Source organism: Bidens hawaiensis, unplaced genomic scaffold (genome assembly GCF_021521415.1).
Source record: "Bidens hawaiensis isolate Kalapana, Puna unplaced genomic scaffold, B.hawaiensis_p1.1 tig00057745_1, whole genome shotgun sequence".
Classification (NCBI taxonomy): Eukaryota; Viridiplantae; Streptophyta; class Magnoliopsida; order Asterales; family Asteraceae; genus Bidens; species Bidens hawaiensis.
The window spans coordinates 29,500-57,045 of record NW_027506397.1 but is presented as its reverse complement, the minus strand read 5'-3'; the positions used below and the strand labels follow the sequence as shown (position 1 = coordinate 57,045).

Genomic DNA, 27,546 nt, shown 5'->3' with positions numbered 1-27,546 from the left:
TTTTCGTGTAGGCAAACAAGAAAACCTATATAGCTCCAACAAGTCTCGGATTGAGAAAGCAAAAATAGGAGGTACCTTGCACCACCCAGCTATGATACACCAAATCGACTGAGCAAAAGAGCACGACGCCAACAAGTGTTCAGCCGACTCAATCTCTTCCTCACATATTGGACAAACAACTGATGCCAATATCAAGTTTCATTTCGCCAAGGAAAATAACGTCGGTATCCTTTCAATTTCCGCTCTCCAAACGAAAACCCCCACTTTTCTTGGTACATAATTACACCAATCAAATAAAAAACCAGCATCTACCTCCAAGTTTGTTGCAAATTCCTGTATTACACTTTTCACTGAAAATTCCATCCCAAAATCCAGACCCCACTTTAGTTGATCATCTTCATCACACAGGTAAACTTGCTGACAAGCCAACAATAAATCCTTTAATTCCTTTACCTCATCCAGAGTGTATGGTGGTCTAGACCACCCCCATATCCCACACACTTCACCGCCATACATTTGCAAACGATCAGCAACAAGGCACCATTTATTCATTTCCAAGGAAAATAGTAATGGGAACCGTGCACAAAAGGGTGTTCCTCCACACCATTGATCAATCCAAAATCCAAAAGAAAGTATTATTCCCATTTTTAACCTCAAGTTGGATCACATTATTTAGGTCCACCCCAAGTACCCTCACCTCACCTACAATTCTTACTGTACTCTTCCAAGGACCTGGGATCGAAACCTTTACCGGCATGGTCATCCATAAACGATCTGAATGGTGAATTGACCAAACTACCTTCCTCCAAAGTCCGTCTTTCTCTTTTCTGAATCGCCACCACCACGTCGCAAGCATAGCCAAGTTTGTTTCACGTAACGAGCCTATCCCGAGGTCGCCTTTTTTAACCGGTGTTATTACTTTATCCCAAGATACCCAATTAATCTTTGCATCCTCTTCCGACCCGCCCCAAAAGAAAAAACTACATCGAAGAGTAATTATGTAATTTCTCTATGATGCAATTACATAATTATTCTACTTGATTCTCACAATAAACACGCTAATTTCATTTGTATTTGATCCAAACTATATATATGTATGTATGTATGTATGTATGTATGTATGTATGTATATATATATATATAGCCATCTCTGGCGATTAATCAACAATGCGAAGTGCTTTTCTTGCGTCTTCTTGATAAACCATCGTTTATATAGAGATGTAGGAGGTTTTTTTGGGGAGTAAGAAGCCCCTTTGACATCTCTTCATCTGCAAATAATTCTCGATGTGAAAACACAGAGACAAAGGGCTGAGCTTTGAATAGGAAAAATAGTGGATCTGCAGGGTTCAAAATGAATTGGCTTATTCGAAAAAGGCCTTGTTCTTTGGAAGATCTATCTCGTGTCTGGTACTCCACGGTTCCACTCTGCAAGAACTCCGAATCATTCTCTTGAAGCTCATTCTGCAAGAACTCCGAATCATTCACTTAAAGCTCATCCTCTTCATCATAACGCTTGCCCCGAAATGACCTAGACCAATAGGGAAATCCCAATTCGTTGGGCCTTTTGATACAATCAAATAGAAAGCCCCAAGGGCACCATATTCTAGGAGCCCAAACTATGTGATTAAGGTCGAGGGCTCCTTCTCCTTCCCACTCTTCAAACTCTGATTCGTCTTTTTCATAGAGAAATCTCTTATCAAGGATAGAACAATGTAAGGCCCCGAACCCGGTAGCCCTACTTTAGCGTCGGATTTACTCATAAACACAGTTCTTACAAATCAAAGTTAATTAAAACTTTCACGGAAACGTTTACTTGAAGCATTCGTTACAAAACATTCAATCTCTTCTTTGATACCATAAAACAAATCATTATATTCAAAACATCTTTTCTTCGATGTTCAGATGCCAGCCGTTCAATCCATGCCATGTGTCATCCTCATGCCTTCTCGATAAACATATATACCTGCGTGCATACTAAAAGTCAGCTACGCTGAGTGAGTTCTAGTTAATCGGACGCCATACAATACATACACATACATACATATCCGAAGATACATATCCATACTTAATCCGTTACCCTACTACCATACATACATACATATCTACAATCACTAACCTCAGTCTACCGAGAGTACGTTCATAGTCCGCCGTCTATACCTGTACTCAAGATCGTAAACACGTAAAAGGTCCGCAGTCCTTACCTATGTTCACCAGTTATGGTACGTGCAAGGTCCGCAGTCCTTCCCTGTACCATCCTATATTGACAACACGTACAAGGTCCTCAGTCCTTCCCTATGTTGCAACCTAAACCATAACACGTACGAAGTCCGCAGTCCTCCCCTATGCTAACACAACACAAATATAGCACGTATAAGGTCCACAGTCCTTTCCTGTGCTGATGCCTATCTACATTACGTATAAGGTCCGCAGTCCTTATCTACGTTGGCGTCTATCTCCTATAACACGTATAAGGCCCACCGTCCCTATCTACGTTTACATCTATCATCTACATCACGTATAAGGCCCGCAGTCCTTAACTACGCCATCGCCTGCCAAGTCTATGTCCAACAGAAGTTAGAGGGATTCGCCATCCTAACTTACTATGTCGAACGTAGGACTCACATACCATTAGTGTACCTGTACACACATACTTCACATATACAATAATTACATTATAGCATAAGAACACTTTAGGCGTTCTTTACATCATTCATTTAACAACCATACCCCTTGTCGATACGTGCAATATCCGAAGATCGTTCACGCCCCGACAAGTGTTCATTCGTAATGTTCATACATCTTCGATATATAATATTCGTACCTTTATTTTTAACCTGACAGTACGCGCAATATCCGAAGATCGTTCGCGTACTGACAAGCAATCATTCATATCTATCACATACATCACATATGGCATACACTTATCTCTTAGGATAAATGTATTAACAACACATCAAGTATGCACACAGCCCCGAAAACATAACAAGGAATAGGGCTAGAAACTCACCTGAACTTGGTTACTTCTTCCGCTAACGGTTACTCCTTCTTGAGCTGTGCGCGTCTAACTGTTTAATAATTACAGTATTAAGTACCGCTCTAGTCATCTCATTGCTACTTAATTAGTCTTACACGTCTAAGCTGTTTTACTTCATTAAATCATTACCTGGTTAGTTAGTCGTTACTCGTTAATTCTTTAAGGGCATCTTTCATAAATTATCAAGGTCCAAGGGCTACTATGTAATTATCTCATTCCTTTCTAAGTCCAGGGACCATTCTGTCTTTATATTAAACTCCTAGTTCTTTACTTTGCCCTTAACGAATTGGGTAAAGAATCATCATCTGATTCGCTAAGTTCCCATAACGAACTAGCTAACGAATCACCCTCTGATTCACAAAGCTCCCATAACGAACTAGCTAACGAATCACCCTCTGATTCGCTAAGCTCCCATACCGAACTAGCTAACGAATCACCCTCTACTTCTCTAAGTTTCCTTAGCGAACTATCTAACGAATCACCCTCTAGTTCTCTAAGTTTCCTTAGCGAACTAGCTAAAGAATCACCCTCTAGTTCTCTAAGTTTCCTTAGCGAACTAGCTAACGAATCACCCTCTTGTTCTCTAAGTTTCCTTAGTGAACTAGCTAAAGAATCACCCTCTAGTTCTCTAAGTTTCCTAAGCGAACTAGCTAACGAATCACCCTCTAGTTCTCTAAGTTTCCTTAGCGAACTAGGGTTAGGTCAGGGAACATTCCCTGACACCTTTATCTTTTCCGGCGCCGTCATCGCCGGAAAACCGCGTTTTCGCCGGAAAAACGAGATCTCACTCGTTCTTCCACCGTTTTCATCGTTTTTCATCCCGTTTGATCCAGATTTGAGCTAGGGTGATCCCTAAACTCATCTTAGGTCCGGTTTATACCCGATTCCACCCGGATCTTGTGATTTAAACGGTTTAACGGTGTCGGCTCGTCGTTACGCGACTATAACTAACGTTTTAGGCTCGTACAATATTAAACTATCATTACCTCGGGTCGGAAATCGACTATCCTTCTTCTTCCTCTTGATTTCGGCTAGAGAGAGAGAGAGAGTAGGATGAGAGAGAGCTAAGTGTGTGTTTTGGTGGTGTATGGAATATGTGTGAAGTGAATGGAAAATGGGGATTAAGGTTTATATAATTATGGATCATGGGCTTAAGCCCATGGTCTCTTCCTTCCTTCCCAAGTCCATAACCCATATCCATTACCCAACACTAGCCCAGCCCATACTAGCTTCTACTCTATTAATTATTTCCCGACTAACCCGAGTAAACTTTCCCACTGATATTAATTAATTTAATTATAATATTCTTAGAAATTTCAGGACGTTACAAGTCTTCCCTCCTTAAAGAGGTTTCGTCCCCGAAACATAGCTTATTCCTTGTGAAAGGAACACTTCTTATATTCGCACACTTTATTGATTCGCCCCCGCTTTATGGGTTATCCTTCTTACTCCCGACTTGCAGTCATCGAGCGGTGATCATGTGTTTTAGCTGTTAAGGTAGCTTGTCCATGAGACCCTCGATGTACCAAGACTCATCTCATCCTTCCAAGGGCTTCGTTTAGTAATTTTAACACTATTGTCTAAAACGACATTTTAGCATAACATAATAATCATTCATAACCAAACTCAATATATTACACGTCACTGATAAACATAAGTTTTAAACCTTAACACAAAACAAGTTCTTAAGCAAATGTAATTTAAACAAATAAAACCATTGCATGAGCAATTATTCCTTCATCAAGTGTTCCTCTCTGCAGTTTCCCCAAGTCTTTATCCTTTCACACCTCCCGCCCTTGCTTCCTTGCAATCCCTAGCCATGTGGTCAGCTTTTCCGCATTTGAAGCACTTTGGACGATCAGGGCATTCTTGAGAGTAATGCCCACTCTTTCCACACAGATAGCACCTGTCTGTCCCAGTCTTGCATTCTCCCTGGTGCACTTGCCCACACATCTTACATGCATCCTTGTTCCCAACCTTGGCCTTCCTCTCATCAGTTGTTGTCACCATCTCGCCAGACCGCTTAGCAGAGGTAGCCCATTTCTTCTCCTTCTTTTCCTCCACCACCACATCGTCCTCAGTTAGGTCAGCATAAACCACTTCTGCAAGCTCAACAGCAGAGTCAAAAGTAGCAGGTTTATTTGCCCTGACTAACATGCGGACCTTTTGTGGCAATCCCCTCACATAACATTTGATTTTCTTGACCTCAGTGTCAACCATATCAGGCACCAACATAGATAGTCGGTTTAATTCAGTAGTATACTCACGATGCGTCATCATACCGGCCTTTAAATTCAGGAACTTCATCTCCGTTCTTTCAACCTCAGCATCTGCACAAAACTTCTTCATCACCAACTCTTTCAGATCGTCCCATCTCAACGCCTTGATCTCATCCCTAGTCTTTTTCTGCTCCACACTTTCCCACCAATGCATAGCTTCTTCTTCAAATGACTGAGTAGCATAACCCATAGCTTGGTCGGGACGGCATTCGCTAATGCGGATAATCTTGTCCATAGTGGTTATCCATTGGAGAGTAGCGATTGCGTCTCCCAAACCAGTCAGCTTCGGCGGTTCGCATCCTTTGAAGGACTTGTAGTTACACCCACCTCGACCTCTCTTTCCATCACCAACCTTGACAGATCCAGCTTCACTCGAGTCACCCTTCCCTCCCTCACCATCTTTCCTACCATTCTCTCCTGATCCTTCAGCAGTTCTTCCAGCAGATCCTTCGGGATTCCCAGTCTTCATGGCAGTTGCCACAGCTTGGGCAATGGCAGTTAGAACAGCAGGGTCAAGTTGATGTCCTTCGTTGTTGCTCGGGTTTCCTCCAGTTGCGCCTCCTTCGTCTCCGGTGTTGGAAGCTTCTTCTACCGAGGGTTGCCGGACAAGACGAGGCCTGCCACGACGTCCAGTGCGACCTCCAGTTCCAACAATTTCTCCAGCTCCAGCCATTAGTATTCTAAAATGGAAAACACAAACGTCATCACTCTAGGAATTATTTAGCACATGATTTGTAAGGTAAGTAGCTAATGACATTGATCAAGTGTAATTAACTATTTGCATTACTCCTCAGGTTCTACATACTTCCCTTTACGATTTCACTTGTGCTAGTTTCTACTTTTAAACATTTAATCCATCAAAAAATCAATCAATTAATCCTATCCCTAACATTATCGTTCATTAACTTTATACCTTACCATTACTGAGCTTGCTTGAGTGACACATGGCTATCTTGAACTGGCATCTTCTTTCTTTCTCATTTTAAATCCCATTCTCTGTTCGAGTCTAAGCATATAGGATGCTTAAATCTCTCGAACTTATGCTCTGATACCAACTTGTAAGGCCCCGAACCCGGTAGCCCTACTTTAGCGTCGGATTTACTCATAAACACAGTTCTTACAAATCAGAGTTAATTAAAACTTTCACGGAAACGTTTACTTGAAGCATTCGTTACAAAACATTCAATCTCTTCTTTGATACCATAAAACAAATCATTATATTTAAAACATCTTTTCTTCGATCTTCAGATGCCAGCCGTTCAATCCATGCCATGTGTCATCCTCATGCCTTCTCGATAAACATATATACCTGCGTGCATACTAAAAGTCAGCTACGCTGAGTGAGTTCTAGTTAATCGGACGCCATACAATACATACACATACATACATATCCGAAGATACATATCCATACTTAATCCGTTACCCTACTACCATACATACATACATATCTACAATCACTAACCTCAGTCTACCGAGAGTACGTTCATAGTCCGCCGTCTATACCTGTACTCAAGATCGTAAACACGTAAAAGGTCCGCAATCATTACCTATGTTCACCAGTTATGGTACATGCAAGGTCCGCAGTCCTTCCCTGTACCATCCTATATTGATAACACGTACAAGGTCCTCAGTCCTTCCCTATGTTGCAACCTAAACCATAACACGTACGAAGTCCGCAGTCCTCCCCTATGCTAACACAACACAAATATAGCACGTATAAGGTCCACAGTCCTTTCCTGTGCTGATGCCTATCTACATTACGTATAAGGTCCGCAGTCCTTATCTACGTTGGCGTCTATCTCCTATAACACGTATAAGGCCCACCGTCCCTATCTACGTTTACATCTATCATCTACATCACGTATAAGGCCCGCAGTCCTTAACTACGCCATCGCCTGCCAAGTCTATGTCCAACAGAAGTTAGAGGGATAGATGTAAACGTAGATAGGGACGGTGGGCCTTATACGTGTTATAGGAGATAGACGCCAACGTAGATAAGGACTGCGGACCTTATACGTAATGTAGATAGGCATCAGCATAGGAAAGGACTGTGGACCTTATACGTGCTATATTTGTGTTGTGTTAGCATAGGGGAGGACTGCGGACTTCGTACGTGTTATGGTTTAGGTTGCAACATAGGGAAGGACTGAGGACCTTGTACGTGTTGTCAATATAGGATGGTACAGGGAAGGACTGCGGACCTTGCACGTACCATAACTGGTGAACATAGGTAAGGTCCGCAGTCCTTCCCTGTACCATCCTATATTGACAACACGTACAAGGTCCTCAGTCCTTCCCTATGTTGCAACCTAAACCATAACACGTACGAAGTCCGCAGTCCTCCTCTATGCTAACACAACACAAATATAGCACGTATAAGGTCCACAGTCCTTTCCTGTGCTGATGCCTATCTACATTACGTATAAGGTCCGCAGTCCTTATCTACGTTGGCGTCTATCTCCTATAACACGTATAAGGCCCCCGAAAACATAACAACGAATCACCCTCTGATTCACAAAGCTCCCATAACGAACTAGCTAACGAATCACCCTCTGATTCGCTAAGCTCCCATACCGAACTAGCTAACGAATCACCCTCTACTTCTCTAAGTTTCCTTAGCGAACTATCTAACGAATCACCCTCTAGTTCTCTAAGTTTCCTTAGCGAACTAGCTAAAGAATCACCCTCTAGTTCTCTAAGTTTCCTTAGCGAACTAGCTAACGAATCACCCTCTAGTTCTCTAAGTTTCCTTAGCGAACTAGGGTTAGGTCAGGGAACATTCCCAGACACCTTTATCTTTTCCGGCGCCGTCATCGCCGGAAAACCGCGTTTTCGCCGGAAAAAACGAGATCTCACTCGTTCTTCCACCGTTTTCATCGTTTTTCATCCCGTTTGATCCAGATTTGAGCTAGGGTGATCCCTAAACTCATCTTAGGTCCGGTTTATGCCCGATTCCACCCGGATCTTGTGATTTAAACGGTTTAACGGTGTCGGCTCGTCGTTACGCGACTATAACTAACGTTTTAGGCTCGTACAATATTAAACTATCATTACCTCGGGTCGGAAATCGACTATCCTTCTTCTTCCTCTTGATTTCGGCTAGAGAGAGAGAGAGAGTAGGATGAGAGAGAGCTATGTGTGTGTTTTGGTGGTGTATGGAATATGTGTGAAGTGAATGGAAAATGGGGATTAAGGTTTATATAATTATGGATCATGGGCTTAAGCCCATGGTCTCTTCCTTCCTTCCCAAGTCCATAACCCATATCCATTACCCAACACTAGCCCAGCCCATACTAGCTTCTACTCTATTAATTATTTCCCGACTAACCCGAGTAAACTTTCCCACTGATATTAATTAATTTAATTATAATATTCTTAGAAATTTCAGGACGTTACAAACAAGATCCTTTTTGCATCATATCTAAGGGATTCTTTGGTTCGGGTTGAAGAAGCAATGTCACTCGATTCTTATCAAACTGACTGCATGTCCGTGAGGATCCCACCATAGCGCCTTCCACTTCTAATAGGCCACGAACTAGCTAGACCAGAATCATTCTCAACGAGTCCATTAGGAGTGATCCCATTTTTTTCATCGGGCCGGGTAGAGACCAAAGATCTTGAGTGATCGATCCGGCAGAACAACTCAAAAGATAAAGAAGTATCATTAATTTCTTCATGCTCGTTCCAAGTTCAAAGTACCAATTGTACAAATAAGAATCCACTTCGTTAAATGATTTATTTTTCATATAGATAGATATAGGATATATGGAGAAATTACTTAAAAGTACATTTTGTGCTACAGCCCTTCCTATCTGATAGAAAAGGACCGATCTTACTTGGGATCGCAAATCCAAATTTGTCTATGAAGAGCGGATCTAATTGTATTAGTATCTATAATTGATTTCTTCTGTGTAATACTAATCGATAGGCATTGGTAAGTGCTACAAGATCTTGTGCATTGAAACCTATGATTATGGACCCAAATCGATTAGTTGAGAAATCTTGTGATTCTTACGACATTTTATTTCTTTTGGTTTCGTTTTGTTCGTTAACTTCTTGTTTATTGTTTTCCATGACGTTGATTGTGTTTTTTTAAATCCAAAATGGAATAAATAAGTCTCATTAAATTTTAAGATAGTTAAGTGGAAAAGAATTAGTATATAGCAAATAAAAGTGGAGGTAATTACATTTAACTTGAAAACTTCGTGAAAAACAATTTTATACACTAATTTTTTGAACTTTTATTGATTTATTTTTTTATATATTATTAATTATGGTCAAAACAAAAATAAAAGTAAATTAAAAAAATATGTAGGTCATGGAAGTACATAACGTCATAACATATATGCATCTCATACGAGGTAAATATAAGTATATATGTGGAAAGTTAACATACAAATTAAATTAACGTGTTAATTGTGCTAATTAAGTAGAGGAATTATATATATAAGTAGTGTAATTAAGTAATTACATCATAGTGTAATTTCATTATGTTGTAACTACAATACACTATAATTACACTATGTTGTATATATAATTACACAACATGTTTCTCACAACGTTAATTTAATATGTATTCGATCCAAACCCAAGCAGATACAATATACATATATGTACTTTTGCAAACTACATATATATTTTTATTTCTTTTTGGTTCTGATAAAGTTTAATAACATATAAAAACTAAAAATTTAAAAAATTAGTGTTTAAAAGTTGCTTTCATGAGTTTTCAAGTATCTCGCTTAACAAGGAGCATGGCGCTTTTACAATACAAACAGTTCGACAAAAATACATGCAACGACTCGCCAACAAGAACTTAAAAAATAATACAAAGAGAGTAATTTAATTGGGGTAAAAAACCAAGAAACAAATATAGGTTGCTTTCCTTTCAAGAATCGAATAAAAGAATGCTTTGGATTCGAGAAAGGAATTTGGGTTTCTTGATGATAGCAAATTCCTTTAATTAAAAGTGTATATTCTTATTCATCATAATCAAGCCTATTTATTAATCTGTTCCCTTCTCATCTTCCTTGCCTAAAAACTAAACATCAATCACACCTTTAATTATTATACAACTAGTTTTGCACCCGCCGCAAAGCATTGGTATGCACTCGTTGTTTTGAGCTAAGTTAGTTATAATATTGACACTAATCTATAAAAAAAATAATCAGGTCGTCAAATGCAGAAAACAGTAGTGACTCTTTCAGCTTCGTTATGGTACTAAAAAATTAAATTAGTAAACGCCCAGAAGTTCATTACGCATCGGAACTAAAATAAAAGAAACTCATATTGCTTATGAGAAAAATGTAACATACTTAAAATGACGGTTATTCGGTCAGTAACACCCGAGTATTACAGTGGCGCGTCGATGCCAATTCGATCGGTTTGGTTATGTTTGTTATGGTATATGATACAAAAAAGTAACATAACTAAAATGATGTTTATTCGGTCAGTAAAACCTGGGCAAGTTAGCGCGAAATTGATCAGTTTTGGTTACATTCATTACGGTCAATGATAAAAAACATATTTAAAATGACGTTTATTTAGTCAGTAAAACTCATGTGTTGCAGCAGCGAGTCGACGTGAATTCGTTTAATTTCGATTATATTCGTTACAGTAACAGTACTAAACAAATTACATGTTTAAAGCTTAAAATAACAATTAAACAATAAAAAAATAAAATTGCAAAAAAGATAAAAACCATTAAAATAAAAACCAAGAAAACATGTAAGTGGTAGTGGGTGATAAGACAACAAAATTGGTACAAGTACAGCATGATAAGCATGAAGAACAATTAGGGAAGCACAATTCTCCCAATTTTATTATTATATAAATTTGTGTATCCAATTTTCTGTTTAGAGAAGAAAGCTTTATCTACACCACACTAGTACACCACACTAGTATGTCTCTCCTTTCTTCCATTTTAGAGAATTATGTCCACAATCTACCTTTTACCTATACTATTAAAAGAAGACAATTTTACCCTTACTTTTAAAATGTTTTTGACTTACCAACTCAACTAGGATAATATTAGCCTTTTTTTAATTGGTATAGATTCACACCATTCCATTTTGACTTCTTTAAAATACAATACAAGTTATTCTTAATAAATTAGGTATTTTAAAAAATTATTTATATCTTATGAATCCATAAGATATGTTATTATGTATTATTAAATTTAACTTTTTTGTTTTATCTTTTTAACCACTCGTGTATCACATGGGCTTTATCTTAGTTTGTATTAAATAAAAGCCCGAATTAGAAAATTGTCACATGATGGTTTCAAACTCTATGACCAAAGGGTGACGGGGGCACAAACCTAACAATTTCAAAGTATTTTAAGACCCGACCATTAATACACTATCATCTCAATTTTATCTGGACTACTCTAAAGGGTTGCATCACCAATTTCAATCATATATATACACACACACACTAGTTTGATCCACCCGTGTTACGGGGGTTTATTTAAGTTTTTGTTTTTAATCATTTTACTATTTTATGATGATTTATTTTATTTTTTAACGTAGTTTTTTTTTAATTTAATACACATATATTAGTTTGTTATTATAATTTTTAGCGTTTGGGTTTTTTCAATTGAGATGTTTAGGTTTTTTAGATTTTTAAAGAACAAACATAAACGAATATGAGCATGTTGATTTTTTTAAATGAACAAACATAAACACAAATATTTTTCTAATGAAAAAGGAGACGCTGATGTAGTTGACGACGGTGAGTAGTATTGAAAGTTAACTGACGATGTAAATGATAGACCAACAACGGAGAACATGTAAAGAAGATAAATTAAATTAGGGTTTGATTATAAAAGTGTTCACCTATAACCCATTAGAGGGTTATTAGGTTTGGTAAGGCCCATAACAAGTGGAAATTATTCTTTAATGATTAAGGGGTTTTTTTCACAAATAAATGAAATGTTATAACCTGTTTAAGGGTTACTCGGATTTGGTGAGACTCATGACCCGTGAAAATTATTGTTTGATTTTGAAAGAGTTTTACATATAGATGAGATGTAATAACCCATTTAAAGACTATCTGGATTTGGTGAGACCCATACCCGCAAATTCGGATCAAATGCATGAGAAACCTCTATTTAGAAATCAAGCAATCTGGTGGCTATAGAGGATAGGGGAACAACCTGAGGGCGACACGTAGGATTTCATGGTAAGCAATTATATAGATAGTTAGATATATATATATGTGTGTGTGTGTGTGTGTGTATGGACGCACGATCAAATACATTTTATTTTTAACATGAAAACAGTGAAAACCAATTTGCAGTTATTATAATGTTTATTTTTATAGGTATTTGCTGTTATTTTTGTTTTGTATTTGCTAATTTTCGATTATGAGATGTTATATATATATAGGATTGAGATCGTGTGAGAACCATTTGGAAATTGAGAAATTTGAGAACCATTTTAGACAAAAAAAAACCTTACAAAATAAAAAAAATTATAAAACCAAAACAAACGAGAAAACAAAAAAAGGAAAAAAATCAAAACGTTTATCTAGCATTCCAGTTTCATAAAAAAAATATATTCTCGGTTTTTCTAAATTATACATATATGTATAATACTAATAGTTAAACACATATATACATATATGTATATATACATGCTATTTTTATACATATATGTACAATTAAGATACATGATAATGTACACATGTGTACATTATGTAATTGAAGATTAAAACGATAATATACATACATGTATAATTTAGCAAAACCGATATTTTTTTTATATGAAATCAAGATGCTAAATTAATGTTTTGGTTATTTTACTATTTTAAAATTTTCGTTTTTTTGTTTTATAATTTTTTAATATTTATTTGAAGGGAGTTTTTTTAGTGGTTCAAAATTGTTCTCAATACTTAATGTGCGAAAAGCTATATATAAATATTAATAATTAATTCACACAATTCAACACTAAGTCTTAAAATAAAACGGATAACCTAACTAAGCTTCACACAAACGACAATTGTACCGGTCGCTTAGCAGCACAGTCTAATGGAAGTCCGAGTATCAAACACGAAGACACGTGAGGTGGCTCAAATACTAAACCCTAACCAAGTCCTGCCTAAATAATATATTTCTTTATCTTTTTTATTTAAAACTAACTTAACTAATTTAACTTAACTAATAGTGAAACTTAATGGAACTAACAATAATAAGAAAACGAGCCACCTAGGTAAGATGACTTAACAGTCGTAAGATGACGCGGTTGCTAACATGTGGTTGAAAAAAGGGTTCTAAAGATGGGCTAACATAGGTAAGGTCAAGGCAACTAGGTCCCTACGATCAGTTTTACCAGAAAACCCTAACAACGTCTAGATAGCTTTTAATTCATAGTTGTTAATCTGCGTACCCTAATAACTCATCACTTGGTCCATGCCTAAGTTACAGATCTCACTAAGGCTCGAACTATTACAAACCTAGGAGAAGAGGGGTAATTCAATACTAAGGACAAAATAACTCAATTTACAAACTTAACCTAGCCAACAACGGGAAAACCTCACGTGGTCTCACAACGACTAACCCGGTCAACTAACTAGCAAGATAAGCCGACGGTAGATTCTCTAATCCAAACATTTAACTTTTCATTACAGAGTCTGTTTATTGACATAATAATCTGAGCACACATACCATTCCCTTTAATATTCCGAGGCGTACCACCTTGATTAACTTCCGCACCATAAGCACCTTTAATAATCGTTACCCACAACGAATTAGGGCTATTCACGAATCTCCATTTATAAGACAAAGCTAGGGATGTTAAACGTGTCGGGTTGGTACACTGATGAGTTTGGGGTTGGCAACCCATTTAAATTTCAATTGATCAATTTGATAAACTAACATGTGAACAACTCGTGACGGAGAAAGATGGTGTTCACGACGATAACGTCGATGGTCGCGACAGTGAATACAATCGTTGGACGATAACGAATTGATGAACGGTGATAGTGAAGGCGGATGGAATCGATGGGAGCAGTGGATCATAGTTGATGAAATTTACAATATTGCCATCGCGTGATTTTGAAATCAACAGTGTAGGAACTCGCGTACGTAATGTATGATTAGGGATTATTGTATTGGATCTTTTATCTATATATATATATCATAAAAAGAAGAAAATATAGAAAGAAAGAAAAGATTAGCTTTGGTTTTCTCAACAACTTCATTCCAGTTCCTTAAGCTGCCAACATTTTCCGATGACCTAAATATATGAAAGAAAATTTATTCAATTTATAACCAGGGACGGTCCTACAGTAATGTTGAGTGACATTGGGAGTTTAGGTCCCAAACAAAATAAGGTCTCCGTTTAAAAAGTTTATATACTTGTATCATGAGGCTTGAGGAGTGGCGAACAACCTTAGAGACAAAAGGTTTAAAGATGTGACACCCGGTAAATTCCCAATCCCTTAAACTAAGTAATCAACCTAATAATTAGGTGATTGTAAATATTATGCGCGCCATATAGAATCAGCGCGTGCATTTGTTATGTACGCCCTGCGCGAGCGCGCCATGTTAGTCAGCGCGTGCATTTGTTATGTGCGCCCTGCGCAAGCGCGCCATGTTAAGAACCAGCGTGAGCATATGTTATATGCGCCATGCGCGAATGTTGTGGCTTTATGTTTTCATGTAACTTAACGTTATGTTGTCTATGGGTTGACCATCCCGCATGATGCTAAGGCGGGTGCATCCTAAATCGTTTATGCGCGTGCGGAAGGGAACTAACCTCCCCGCATGGCGGGAACATTGAGAGCTAGTTTGTCTGAAGCTCCAAGATGGAATTGACTTCAACATGACTGATCACTATGTTGAAATACCAAGACCACCTGGAGAATCTACAAATGAAACTCAATATCCCCAACTGCGAGAAGGTTACGCACCTACCCGCAGCAAAGAAATGTCCTACACGCAGAAAGCTACGCGCACAAAGTGATGCGCACAGAACACTTAGTCTATTCTCCAGGAGATTTCTCCCGCCCAAAAGGAAACAGTAGCGTGTTTCAGAGATTTTCCACTTTTTACTGAACACTGACAAAAGTACCTGATAAAGCACACTGTAACATGAAAGGTCAACTGTCAGCCACCCTATTCTCACCAATCCCAGACCTGCATGCCCTGTCCAAATCAAATCAAGATCTTTTATCCACTTCTCCACTTTTAAATAAACAATAAACAATAATAATTTCCATACTTTATCATCATTACACCTAGATATGAAAAGATTTCAATCCCCTAAAGCAAGGGATTGTGTTCCCTTAGTTTGCCTATAAATATGTAACCTAAATTATCACTCAAAACACACTCCAAAGAACTGCAAACTTGCACTAAATCCTCTCCCAAGCATCCGTTATTTTCGATTCAGTTACTAGGTAAGCCGAGGTTATAAACTTGAGATCTACTTTACAAACCTTATATTCTCCTATTTCTTGATCTTAATATATATACTTCTTGTTATTTAATCGTATCCTAGACCTTCGATTCCGAGGCCAACACCAAGAAAACCCGAATCTCGATTAATCCCTTAACAAGAACCACAGGTGAGTCTCACAGCCCCTATTTTCACTGTTTTCACTATTTTTAAACTGTTTTCGGGGCGAGGGACACGTACTTAAATAATGTTTTATCATGGTATACTTACAAGCTATGCAAGCGATTATGTGTTTAAGTTATGTTTCATGATGAGTAATGCAAACGGTTATCTAAGGTTTTCGATGTATGTGCGCTAGAACTCGAGTAAGTGATCACTTTACCATTGGAACTCTAAGGGTAGGGACTGCTGGTTTGATCCACCCACTCGTAGGGGTCGCACCTCTTTGCATGGACGAGTGCCTAGTATGGTCATGGGGCAGTACTATGGGTTTGAGCCCGCTCGTAGGGGTCGCGCCTCTTTGCATGGACGAGCGCCTTGTTTTCCGGCACAACGTCCGCGCGTAACCCGCGGGACGGAATTATTATTTTAGCTCGTAGTGGCAGCGCCACTTTGCATGGACGAGCACATGTTCCTGAAACGTTCGCGCGTAACCCGCGGGACGGAATTACTTATTTTAGCTCGTAGTGGCAGCGCCACTTTGCATAGACGAGCACAGTTCCCAGAAATGTTCGCGCGTAACCCGCGGAACGATTTTATCAGAATATGTTGATAGAACAATGTTTTGCCAAGCATGTGTTTTAATAATGCTATCAGAATTATGTTTCAGAATGATTTGTATCAAGATTATGATGCAATACGATTTATCAAGTTACTAAAACTTGTGAACTCACTCAGTTTATACTGATTCAAATGTTTTTACGTGTCTTTCAGGAGATAACTAGGTAGCGCATGGAGTCACACTTAGAGCACCTCACGCTGAACATCTAAACTAGCTTTTTGGAAGATTTTAGTTCTATCCCTTCGATGCGCGTGGTTGTTCCCGCCGCGCATGGGGATATGGCGTGGAAATCTTCAACAATTTTTATACTTGAATGTTTTTATGTAATTTTTTAAACAATGTAATGTATTTGTATTAAACTTTTCATGCGCAATGAAAATCTTTGAATGTTTGCAATGGCCCGTGCTTAGGTATCAATTCCCACTCGCGCGCGCCCGGCTGTTTCCGCCGCTCAGGGCCGGGTGTGACAAAAGATTAGCCGATCTAAGACGGAGTACCTCCACTGTGATTTTGGTGGGATAAACGAAAATGAAGACGCACATATCACAATTGAAGGGCAGGTGGTCCCGCAGGTAACGAAGTTCAAGTATTTAGGATCATTTGTACAGAGCAATGGGGAATTAGACAGTGATGTCACCCACCGAGTTCAGGTAGGATGGTGTAGATGGAAAGCAGCCACAGGTATATTGTGCGACATGAGTTTCCCGACTAAACTAAAGGGAAAATTCTATAGGGTGGCAGTTAGACCTGCAATGCTATATGGAACAGAGTGTTGGGCCATCAAGAAGGCACAAGTGCGGAAGATGGAGGTAGCAGAAATAAGAATGCTACGCTGGATGTGTGGGCACATAAGGCTAGACCGAATAAGAAACGTTGTGTTTCGCGAGAGATTAGGGGTGGCGAACATAGCAGACAAGATAAGAGAGTGGAGATTGAGATGGTTTGGACATGTAAAGAGAAGACAGACGACAAATCCTGTTAGATCCGTAGAAAACATTACTATAGAGGGGAGGAAGGGTAGAGGACGACCGAAATTGACTTGGGATGAGAGGATTAGGCATGATTTGATAGACCTAAACCTCTCCGAGGACATGGTTGAGGATAGGAATTCGTGGAGAAGTAGAATTAAAGTTAAGGATTTCTAGAGAGAATTGAATACCTTAGGGCTTAGACTTAACTTATTTAGGTCGCATACCATAATGGTATTTCCCTTACATATATTATTATTATTATAATTATTATTAGCTTTTATATAGCTGTTTAACTGTGATCTTATTATTAATATTATTATAATTAGTAGTAGTTTGTATATAACTGTTAAACTTTGATTTCCTTTATTTTGCTTCATACACATGTACTTAGAGCCGAGGGTCTCTCTGGAAGCCACCTCTTCATTCCTTTGGATGGAGGTACGGTGTGCCTACATCCCACCCTCCTCAGACCCTACTTATAGCTTTGCTGTCGGTGGGATTTTACTGGGCATGATTGATTGATTGATTGATATATTAAAATCATTAAATTGAAAAAAACTGACTACTAGGTGTTGCCCCAGTGGCTTACAAGCCTTCCACTATTATACAAAAAGCTTTCAAACCCAGGTTCAATTCTCTACTAGTAGATGCAAGTTTTTATTAAGTTGTTCACTTTGTTACTAATTTTTCTCTAGGCAATGTTTATACAACTTTTTTCCATTGTTGAGAAATATAAATGAAAGTTTGATGCTTTAAATAGTTGTATCATATAAATCAAACTTCCTTTTCAAAATAAAATTTGAAGTTTTTTTAAATGAACTTTATCATCATATGAGGTTACATGATTTTCGTAAAAATAATTTAATGTGCAATGATTGTGTATTTCTCATAAATTTTATCATCATACGTGGTTACATGCATGATTTTCGTAACACTTATATTTTATTATTGAATGCAGTTACAATGGAGCAGCTCGAGCACTTTAGTCACGCGCATATGCTAAGTCTTGTCCAATTTCAAATTCACAACAACAACGAAATCTCCGAAAAAGAGGATGAAGATGAAGATGAAGATGGAGATGATATTGTGGTAGAAGAGGGCCACATTGGCAAATGCGGTATGTGCGACGAAGGCATTTACTCATTTCATCTATGTTACTACTGTTGCAAAGGTTGCGACTTCTTTCTCCACAAATTCTGCGCGCTATTGCCCGAGACCCAACAAAACCACCCTTTACATCCAGGCCACAATCTTATGTTGTCGAATATTGATAGTGGTATTCATGGGTCGAAGTGTGTTATATGTCAACTTCAAGGACAAGGATTTTACAGCTACCGTTGTTTCATCTGCAAAATCGATAGAGACATAATTTGCTCTACAATGTCTGTACAAAAGATGGACCACCCAAGTCACCCTCACCAACTACAACGTTGTTTTGGTCGAATGATATCTTATTGTAATGCTTGTGGTGATGAACATAGTGGGACCTTCTACCATTGTACCACTTGCTCTTGGTTCAAGATCCATTTAAATTGCGCTTTGCTTCCGGTCAAGCTACTTATCCTGCCATCTATGAATGAGAGTTTTAGTCATTCTCATTCACTAACCCTTGCATATTCATTTCCTTTTATTGAAAAGGCGGCTAAATTCTTTCCCAAATGTAGAGTTTGTGAGAAAGGATTCGATCCTCACATGTGGTATAATAGTTCTTACTTATGGCATTACAAATGCGATAAATGCCGATATTACGTCCATGTTGACTGTGTAACTTCAAGGAAAGAGCCGTTTATGTCTTCTATATTGATGTCCGCAGGTGAGCAATATATTAGTTATGTTTTCTAATACTTGATATTATTCTTGTCAATTTAAGTTTAACTTATAAGTACATCATTCATTAATCAGGCTTTGGTAAAACTTACAAAAATTTCAAAGACGACGATCATCCAAATCTAATTCTCTGTCCATTTCCCGATGAAAGTGTCAACCTTCTTGTGAACCGTTTTATTGACAAAGATAAGCCAAGTTTTAAAAGGGAGATTGGTGGTGAAATGTTTTGTCACCCACACCCGTTGATTCTTGTTGACACGCTCCTTAATGAGTCAGTTTCTCCCCATGATCCCATGAAAAGAGTGGAACTAGTGTGTGACGGATGTGTGAGACCAATCATGAACGTACCCTTTTACAAGTGTTCTCAACATCATTGTGATTTTGTTCTTCATGAGTGGTGCACTAGGCTACCCTCTGAAATACAAGACCATCACGACCATCCAGAGCATACGCTTGTTTTCATTCCAAAGATACCTGGAAAGTTGTTGGGCGTGTTTCGGTGTAAGATATGTGTGAAGCCTTGCAATAGTTTCGCGTATGGATGCAAGCGATGCGAATATTATGTGGACATTAATTGTGGCTTCATACCTGATGTAATCACACATGAAGCTCATTATAACCACCTCCTCTTTAGATATAAAGCTTCGGTCCAAAATTCATGTAGAGCATGTAAGGCGCCAATGAGAAATATATTGGGGTTCCATTGCCCTACTTGTGATTTCTACCTGCATACATGGTGTGCTTTGTCATTACCTAGAACGATTAGGCACAAGTATGATAAACATCCGCTTAGCCTTAGATACTATCCAGTTGAAAACCATAGTAGCGAATACTATTGTGATATTTGTGAGTTTGAATTTAACCCGGGAAAGTGGTTTTATCACTGCAGCATGTGTTCCTCGTCTATGCACAGTGCTTGTGTCCCCCTAAAACTTCAATGTGAGAAATATACCTTTCCGAAGTATTTCCATTCTATCTTCTGGTATATCAATGTCAAGTTTGGAGCAACACTAGAGACCAAATATCACTCACACCCTGTCACCTTTGTACAAGGGATTAAGGATGATGGTGAATGCGTTGTGTGTGGTCAAGACATGTGGTATAAAATGATCTTTAAGTGCTTCACGTGTTAGCTTGCACTTCATCACGAGTGTGCTACATGATGCTTGTTTCCATGACTGTTTTAACCATTAAATTAGTTATAGAGAATGAATTTGATGAATATGGTTTAGTTATGTCATGGGGCGTTACTATATGACTCGTACTAGTTTTTGGCCCCCGTGTTACGGGAGGTTATTTAGGTCTTTGTTTTTAATCGTTTTCCTATTTTATTTTTTGTAATGATGTGTTTTATTTTCTAACAAAGTTTTGTTTTGATTTAATACTTATATATCTGTTTGTTACGTTCATTATATTTTTAACATTTAGTTAATTACATGTATAACAACTTAAAGATACCAATTTTGAAACTTTTTATAGCGATCCACTTAATCAAAACCCATTTCAAACCAAACCAAATTGACGTTTTCTAATAATATGTTCGCCCGACTAAGTGTGCCATTTTAACTTGTCACCCAAACCCGCACACTTTGCCCAACTTAAATAAATCAACATCAAAAACAACTTTATCAAGACAGCATAGTCATAGAGTTATGCTATTGTGGTGGCGCAATGGCTGTCAAGTGGCAGTTGACGGTATGGTTTCCCGGGGAACGCCCAAGCCAAACTCTGAAGCCAGCGTGGGCCATGTTAAGACAAGATAGTTTGACCATAGTGGGGACATCGAGGCTCTCCAAATTTGAAGAATGTGATAGCCTAAATATAAAAAAGTCGTTCTTTAAAATAAAATATACTTTAGGAAAATATTACGAGAATGTTACACAATAAACTATTGTGGAATTCTCACCACCATTTGCACACCCAAATATTGATTTTTACTTTGCTCTCTTATAATACCCCACAAGCGAAACAATGGTAGACCGAGATGAAGCATAGATTGAAAGTAATTATCTCTGATGCACGGAAACGGCTCTAACCCGCCATACCCCGTCCCAGAAACTCGCCGGGGACGGAAACGGCTACGGGGACGCCATGAGAACGTTTCTTGACCGTTTCCAAAAGTTTGGGGATGTTCATTGACCGTTTCGAAAAGTCAAAGGGCGTTTCCATACGTTTCCAGAATTTTGGACGGTTTTTAAAGGTTTCCAGTAGTCAAAGGGTGTTTCCAGACCGTATCCGATGAATTCCGACGCCACCTACAGTATTCCGGCGAAGAATTCCGGCGTCGAAAAACGGATGAAGAAGATGGAAGAAGAAGAAGAAGAAGAAGGGCGGCTGGATTTTTTAAAGTGTTTTAGGTTATAATATAAGTTTAGGTTTAAACAATAAACCCCTTGATCTTTCAAGTGTTTGCATCTAGTCCATAAACTTTGTTAACATTTACAAAAGTAGTATTAAATTAGGTTATGCATTTTAACATTTAACCCTCACTATCTGGACTAACTTACATTTGGTCCTCAACTTGTAATTTTATACATAAAATGTTTAAATGACATTATATATAAATAAAAATTGTATATTTATTTATTTGTTATTAATAATTAATTACCTATGTAATATATATATTTATTTTTTATATGTATTTATTGTCGTACCTGTGCCGTACCCGTTTTTTGATTATTTGAGTTTTGTCGTTTCCCGTTCCCATACCTGTGCCCGTTTCCCGTTCCCATTCCCGTGCAACATAGGTAATTATGCACCATCTCTCTACTCTATTATAACCACTGGCGGATCTTTTAATGGGCCAAAGCGGGCCGCGACCCCACCACGTTTTTCAATAAGTAGTGTGTATTTTTCCGAAAAAATAAAAAAAAAGTATACATATGTATTGATTCCGGCTCAACCAAGTTATTTGAGTCCGGGCTAGCCTTGAATCTTTTTATAAAAATAAAGCTTGTTTAAAGCCGAAGAACCAAAAATTATTTACGAAATAAACTTAAAGATAAAAAGAAAGGCTAAGAAATAGAGCTTCATAAGCCCAAGCCCAAATAAATTTTAAACCAATAAAACCAAACATTAAACCCAAAATCCAACCCTACAACATGGTTTCGAACACAACAACAAACAGAGTTTCCATTATGCGTTGGCCGTTATGTGACTTACTGACTTGTGAGGTTGACACAGAAGTCAAAACAGAAGCTGAGAAGCAAGCAAGTGAATTGGTGAAATAGTTTGGTGTGAAATTGATTAATCAATTGATTGGGCGTTGCCGCTGTGTGCTGAGACATGAGGTTTGGAACTTACTCGTGTAGGTGTGAAATTGATTACTCAAAACAATCAACAGAAGCGACTGGAGACTAGGTTTGGCAATTCGCATTTCTCCATTTTGTATATTTTTTTCAATATGGGTAGGTTAGGGCTTGAAATTATTGTTTGACCCGACCCGACCCGGATTGCCGACCAGAAACTTAGAAGTAGGAAAAGAAATTTTGAGTCTCGTTACTTTCGGCCCATCCATACTATATGTTCAAGATCCGCCACTGATTATAACAAAACTCTTAACAAACCTATATAGTCCACAGCTAGCATCCAAGTGCATAAGTAGCCAATCAGCCCAATAATACAATAGTCCACAGTAACTCAGCAACATATAAAAAATGCGATATCAAAAGAACGTTAGTAAGTACTTATACAAAGAAATGTTGACATTGAATTGAAAATAAACACATATTTCAACTACTAGAAAACTTCATCAGTTATTCTCTTCTCTACCAAACTTGGGCTAAAACTTTTGTTTAGAAATACATGAATAGGAGGTATAAGTACAAGAAATGGAGGTATAAATACATGAAATGAAGGTATGAATACTAGAAATATATAAAAATATGAATGGTTCGCTTCAGTTTAGTTAAATTCGGTTAACCGACAAACTGATAACCAACTTTTTGTTTAATTCGGTTTTTGGTTTGGTTTCACTGGTTTCTCGTTTGATTTCGGTTATCGGTTCGGTTATTGCTCACCCCTAGGAGCTAGGCGTCTAATCTCGCAGAAAAATTACATAGATTACATTTGAAAATCAAACATTTGACTGTTTCTACACAGCTGAGTTTGCTAATTATGTGTAAAATCGATGTTGAAATGGTAAGTGATTGTTAATTTGGTGTGTGTTTTCAAGATGGCAAACATGGGAAGGCTTGGGGGATTGCTCATAAAAATGCTGAGTTCTGAACTTCTGATTTCTTTTAAAGTAACTTTTATATATATTTAGTTTGCATTAGGGATTTGGATATGAAAGAGGAGAGGATAAAAAATAATGAAAAAGGTAATGTGATTTTAGCATATGAGGGTGAGGAATATATCTTAATTGATTATTTCGTTTTCGGTTTGACAACAAAGAAGGTACACAATGATAAAATGCTACTTTTAATTACTGGATATTCAAAATCAAGAGTTTTATTTTTTAGGAGATGTTTGTATATTCGATTAATTCTTGTATTGTTCATGGTTGATGCTTGCAGTTTTATCCGCTTTTAGATCAGATTGGAATTGATAGGCTATGGAAGTTTGGATGTTGTGAATTTGTTCTTTTTCGTGATCTTTTAGAGCTTTAACTTGGTACTTAACTTGATGAAAGGAATTATCAAACTATTCATACATGAGATATCTCTACTAAAATGGATTCTGTAGATATTTTGTCTTGCCTTCTGTCTTTCTTTTTAGTATAATTGTTGGATATCTTCATGATCTTAACTGGTGTTGGTGATTTATGACTTTTATGCTAAAGTAGTTTGTTTTAAATTTGGATAAATTAGCGTACATGATAGAGTACACGAGTATAAGGATGTCGTGATAAATTGTATTGTCCAAGTCAGTAACTGAAAACACCTGTGCAATTTGTTACAATGTTGGCATTTTGAAGATTAGTATATTAGTTTGACTTTGACCTTATAATTCTTGTTTCGGAATACTAGTTTTAACAAGTGTCTAATGTTGATGATTGTGTAGGTGTACCGGCAGCTGATGCTCCAAAGAAAATTAGCGGTGTTCCCAAACGTTGTTGGAAGTACATTCCTAACTCAAGCAAAACCGAACAAGTCACATCTCAACCACAACCCGAACCAGAAGTTCAAGCCACATGATGCTCCCAATTTAGGGTGATTATCATAAGATAAGTTACTCATGGTTAGAATGTTAGATGCCATTGCAGTCTTTTTTTTGTTGAACATATTCCTATTTTCACTTGTTTAAGATTTGCTACTACTATGATGATGTGATCTCATAAAGGGTCCATTTACTGGACCATTGCTCGATATGGTGTATTAGTGTTGGTATGATTACCACCATAACTTTCGGCGTTTTTAAGGTTTCATGAACACATTCTGTTAAAAAAATGATATTCTAGTACCAACAATCATTAATCAGAACCCAAAACCACTACTCATATGTAAGACATCTTTAACTCGTTGATTTAACGTGTCTGGTCCTAAAGTCATAACTAGCTTACTTGGTGACCCGAGACTCACATTATCATCTCGTGCAACTTTTTACAACATTGTTTATGAAGCCTCAAGAGTCAAGACTACATAGTTTTACAATCGATAGTTGCAACTTTGTCTCTGGAGATAATCGTTTCGAGTTATTTGTTATCAACAATAGTTTATATTGAGCCAAAAAAAGGTATTAACTAAAAAAAGTTGTCTTGATTACTCGTATAACTTTTATAGATTATAGAGTTCAATTTATGAACAGACGATAACGAAGGTAGTTGGGAACAAGGACGGAAAATACTTGTTGACACTTGTGTAACAAGAACACGTTTAATTTTATAATTCTTCCATTTATTATTATTTTATTATTCAAAGAAAACAGAATTAGATTCTTGTATTATATATTTATTAATGTGATGAAAGACAGAACAACCATCTAAGGGGCAATTTCATAGAATAGTAACAAAGTTTTAAAAGTGTTCCAATTACGTCATTCAACTTTAAAAAGTGTTTCAATTTGGTCACTCAACTTTCATATTTTATTAAATTAAAGGTTTTAACATGTTTTTTTAACGTTTTTATTTTTTGTTTCACATAAGAAATCTTTTTATCTTTTTGTCGATGTTAACTTGAGTGGCGACGTGAATTTTATTTTTTATTTTTGAATTTTAATATAATTAACGTTTTTTAATTTTTAAAAAATATAACTACATATATTGCAAATTCCGACCCCCACGTCTTATCCTCCATTTCTTTCTTGACAAATAAAAAAATCGGTGAGACTCGATTTGAAGATTTAGTGACCCGATTTGAGAAAAATATGAATGAGTGACCTAATTGGAACACTTTTAAAAGTTGGTTACTATTCTGTGAGATATTCCCTAACAAAATGAAAAATACAGCCATTTATTTACAACTTAAACAAAATTACAGATAATATTACACTAGGATAAAGTTATTATAAAGGTTAAAGAAAATAAATATTTCAATTATGCAATTGCAATCACTTAGGAGCACTAAACATAAACTTGGAAATAAAATTTGAACGACAATTTATTGTTATCACTTAGAAAATATGTAAATATTTCAAATTTTATTAGTTGGCTGCCTTCACTAAAAATAATCAACAATAAATGATTTAGGTGGGATGAATTTTAACAATAACCAGTAAGAAAAAGCCAAACAATAATCATTTTTTTTCATTACATAATCGACTAGTTTGCAACAAACTTGATCGGTTACTACCCATATTAAGTTTTATTAAATCAAAAAAGACGGGCTCCGCAAGGAGCCGGAGCCCCAAAAAATATACAACCAACTATCCACTTAAGATTTTTTTTAAAATTGAAAGTACACCGTTGTCGTCATTATAAGCTTATAGTGACGATCTATTCTCTACCCATCAATACCCAATTGCCTTATTTCTCCAATAGTGCTACCCCTATTAAATACTTTATAATGACAAGAAATAAAAAAGAAATACATGCATTTACATGTAGCAAAAGAAATATAAGATACAAGTCAAAGCATCTTGATTTTTATTTTATTTTTTACCACAAATGAGGTCAAGAAGGCTACACTGTCTTTTTGCTATGTATGTGAATGATGTATATGTATATATAGCCATCCACACATCAACCCTTTTAAACACAAAAATCACATACACATATATTATTTTCTTATAAGAAAACAAATGGCATTCATTCTCTTCATTTTACTCACATTCCTTCTCCATGGAGTTCAAGGTATAACAACTTTCAACTTCATTATTTTTTATAATCATTCTCAAAAGCTTTCTTATTCATTTTCATGTAGGTGAAATAATTTGTGAGGAATTGCCCATTGGCGTGCACTTTCTCCATCGCGTCTTCAGGAAAACGATGCTTGTTAGAGAATAATATTAACGATAAAGGGAACACGGAATATCAATGCAAGACCTCAGAGATTGTCATCAATAACATGAAAGAATGGATCGAGAGTGATGAGTGCTTGAATGCGTGCGGGGTCCACAGGAATACAGTCGGAATCTCGTCCGACTTCCTCCTCGAGCCACATTTCTTAGCCAAACTTTGCTCCCATTCTTGCTATAATAACTGCCCCAACATTGTTGATCTATATCATAACCTAGCTATAGGAGAAGGTAACTTAAGTTAATATTTATGGTTGCATATATATATATATAGCTCAATCTTTTTATCAATATTAATATTGTTTATTTGTGACCAATTAATGTCTTAGGTGTATTTCTTGCAAACCTTTGTGAAGTTCATAGCAAGATGCCACGCCGTGTAATGGCTCACCTTTTAAGTTCTGGAGCAGCCCCGGGTCCGGTTTATGCTGTGTATGGTCCGATTCCTATGGCGGATACTCCTACTTCCATATGAATGTATGAGTTGTTGATTCACATCATGAATATATCCTTTGTAATTACGAGAAATATTGTATTTTGTACGAATACAAACCTTTATATTATTTAAAAGAGTATATGTGTATAGAGTAATTATTATTATTATTATTATTATTATTATTATTATTATTATTATTATTATTATTATACATGGGAAATCTTGTGATTCTTACTTTCTATAGGCTTGGTTTTGTTCTTAACTAGTTGTTGTTAACGACGTTAATTGATTGAGTTGTGTTTTTGTCTCAAATGGACTACTAAATGAGTCGAGTTCATGAAGTCAAGTAACAATTTGTGAAGAGCCTGTAACATAATAAAAGTTTTTGGCATCTCGTGTTTTATATATACTCTAGGGTATTTA

At 37.0% G+C, this 27,546-nt stretch overlaps 2 protein-coding genes across 2 annotated transcripts in view; both read left to right on the top strand.

Annotated features, from left to right (window-relative positions):
- The window catches only part of LOC143617753 (uncharacterized), a 30,108-nt gene extending 5,485 nt beyond the window's left edge, over nucleotides 1-24,623 (top strand). The window contains exon 3 of the mRNA XM_077090216.1: nucleotides 24,297-24,623. Coding sequence (XP_076946331.1) covers nucleotides 24,297-24,430 — 134 coding nt within the window. The 3' untranslated portion in view covers nucleotides 24,431-24,623. The remainder of the gene's footprint in view (nucleotides 1-24,296) is intronic.
- A 2,114-nt stretch (nucleotides 24,624-26,737) lies between these two features.
- Nucleotides 26,738-27,162, top strand: LOC143617748 (uncharacterized). Its single transcript, XM_077090211.1, has 2 exons — nucleotides 26,738-26,918; nucleotides 27,017-27,162. Exons 1-2 carry the CDS (start codon nucleotides 26,738-26,740, stop codon nucleotides 27,160-27,162), a joined length of 327 nt encoding a protein of 108 aa, XP_076946326.1.
- The last annotated feature ends 384 nt before the right edge of the window (nucleotides 27,163-27,546 follow it).

Excerpts from the sequence above, each read along its gene's own strand:
- LOC143617748 (XM_077090211.1), top strand. The coding sequence starts at position 26,738 with ATGAAAGAATGGATCGAGAGTGATGAGTGCTTGAATGCGTGCGGGGTC. Across the intron at positions 26,919-27,016 it reads TAACCTAGCTATAGGAGAAG|GTGTATTTCTTGCAAACCTT; the intron begins GTAACTTAAGTT and ends TTAATGTCTTAG.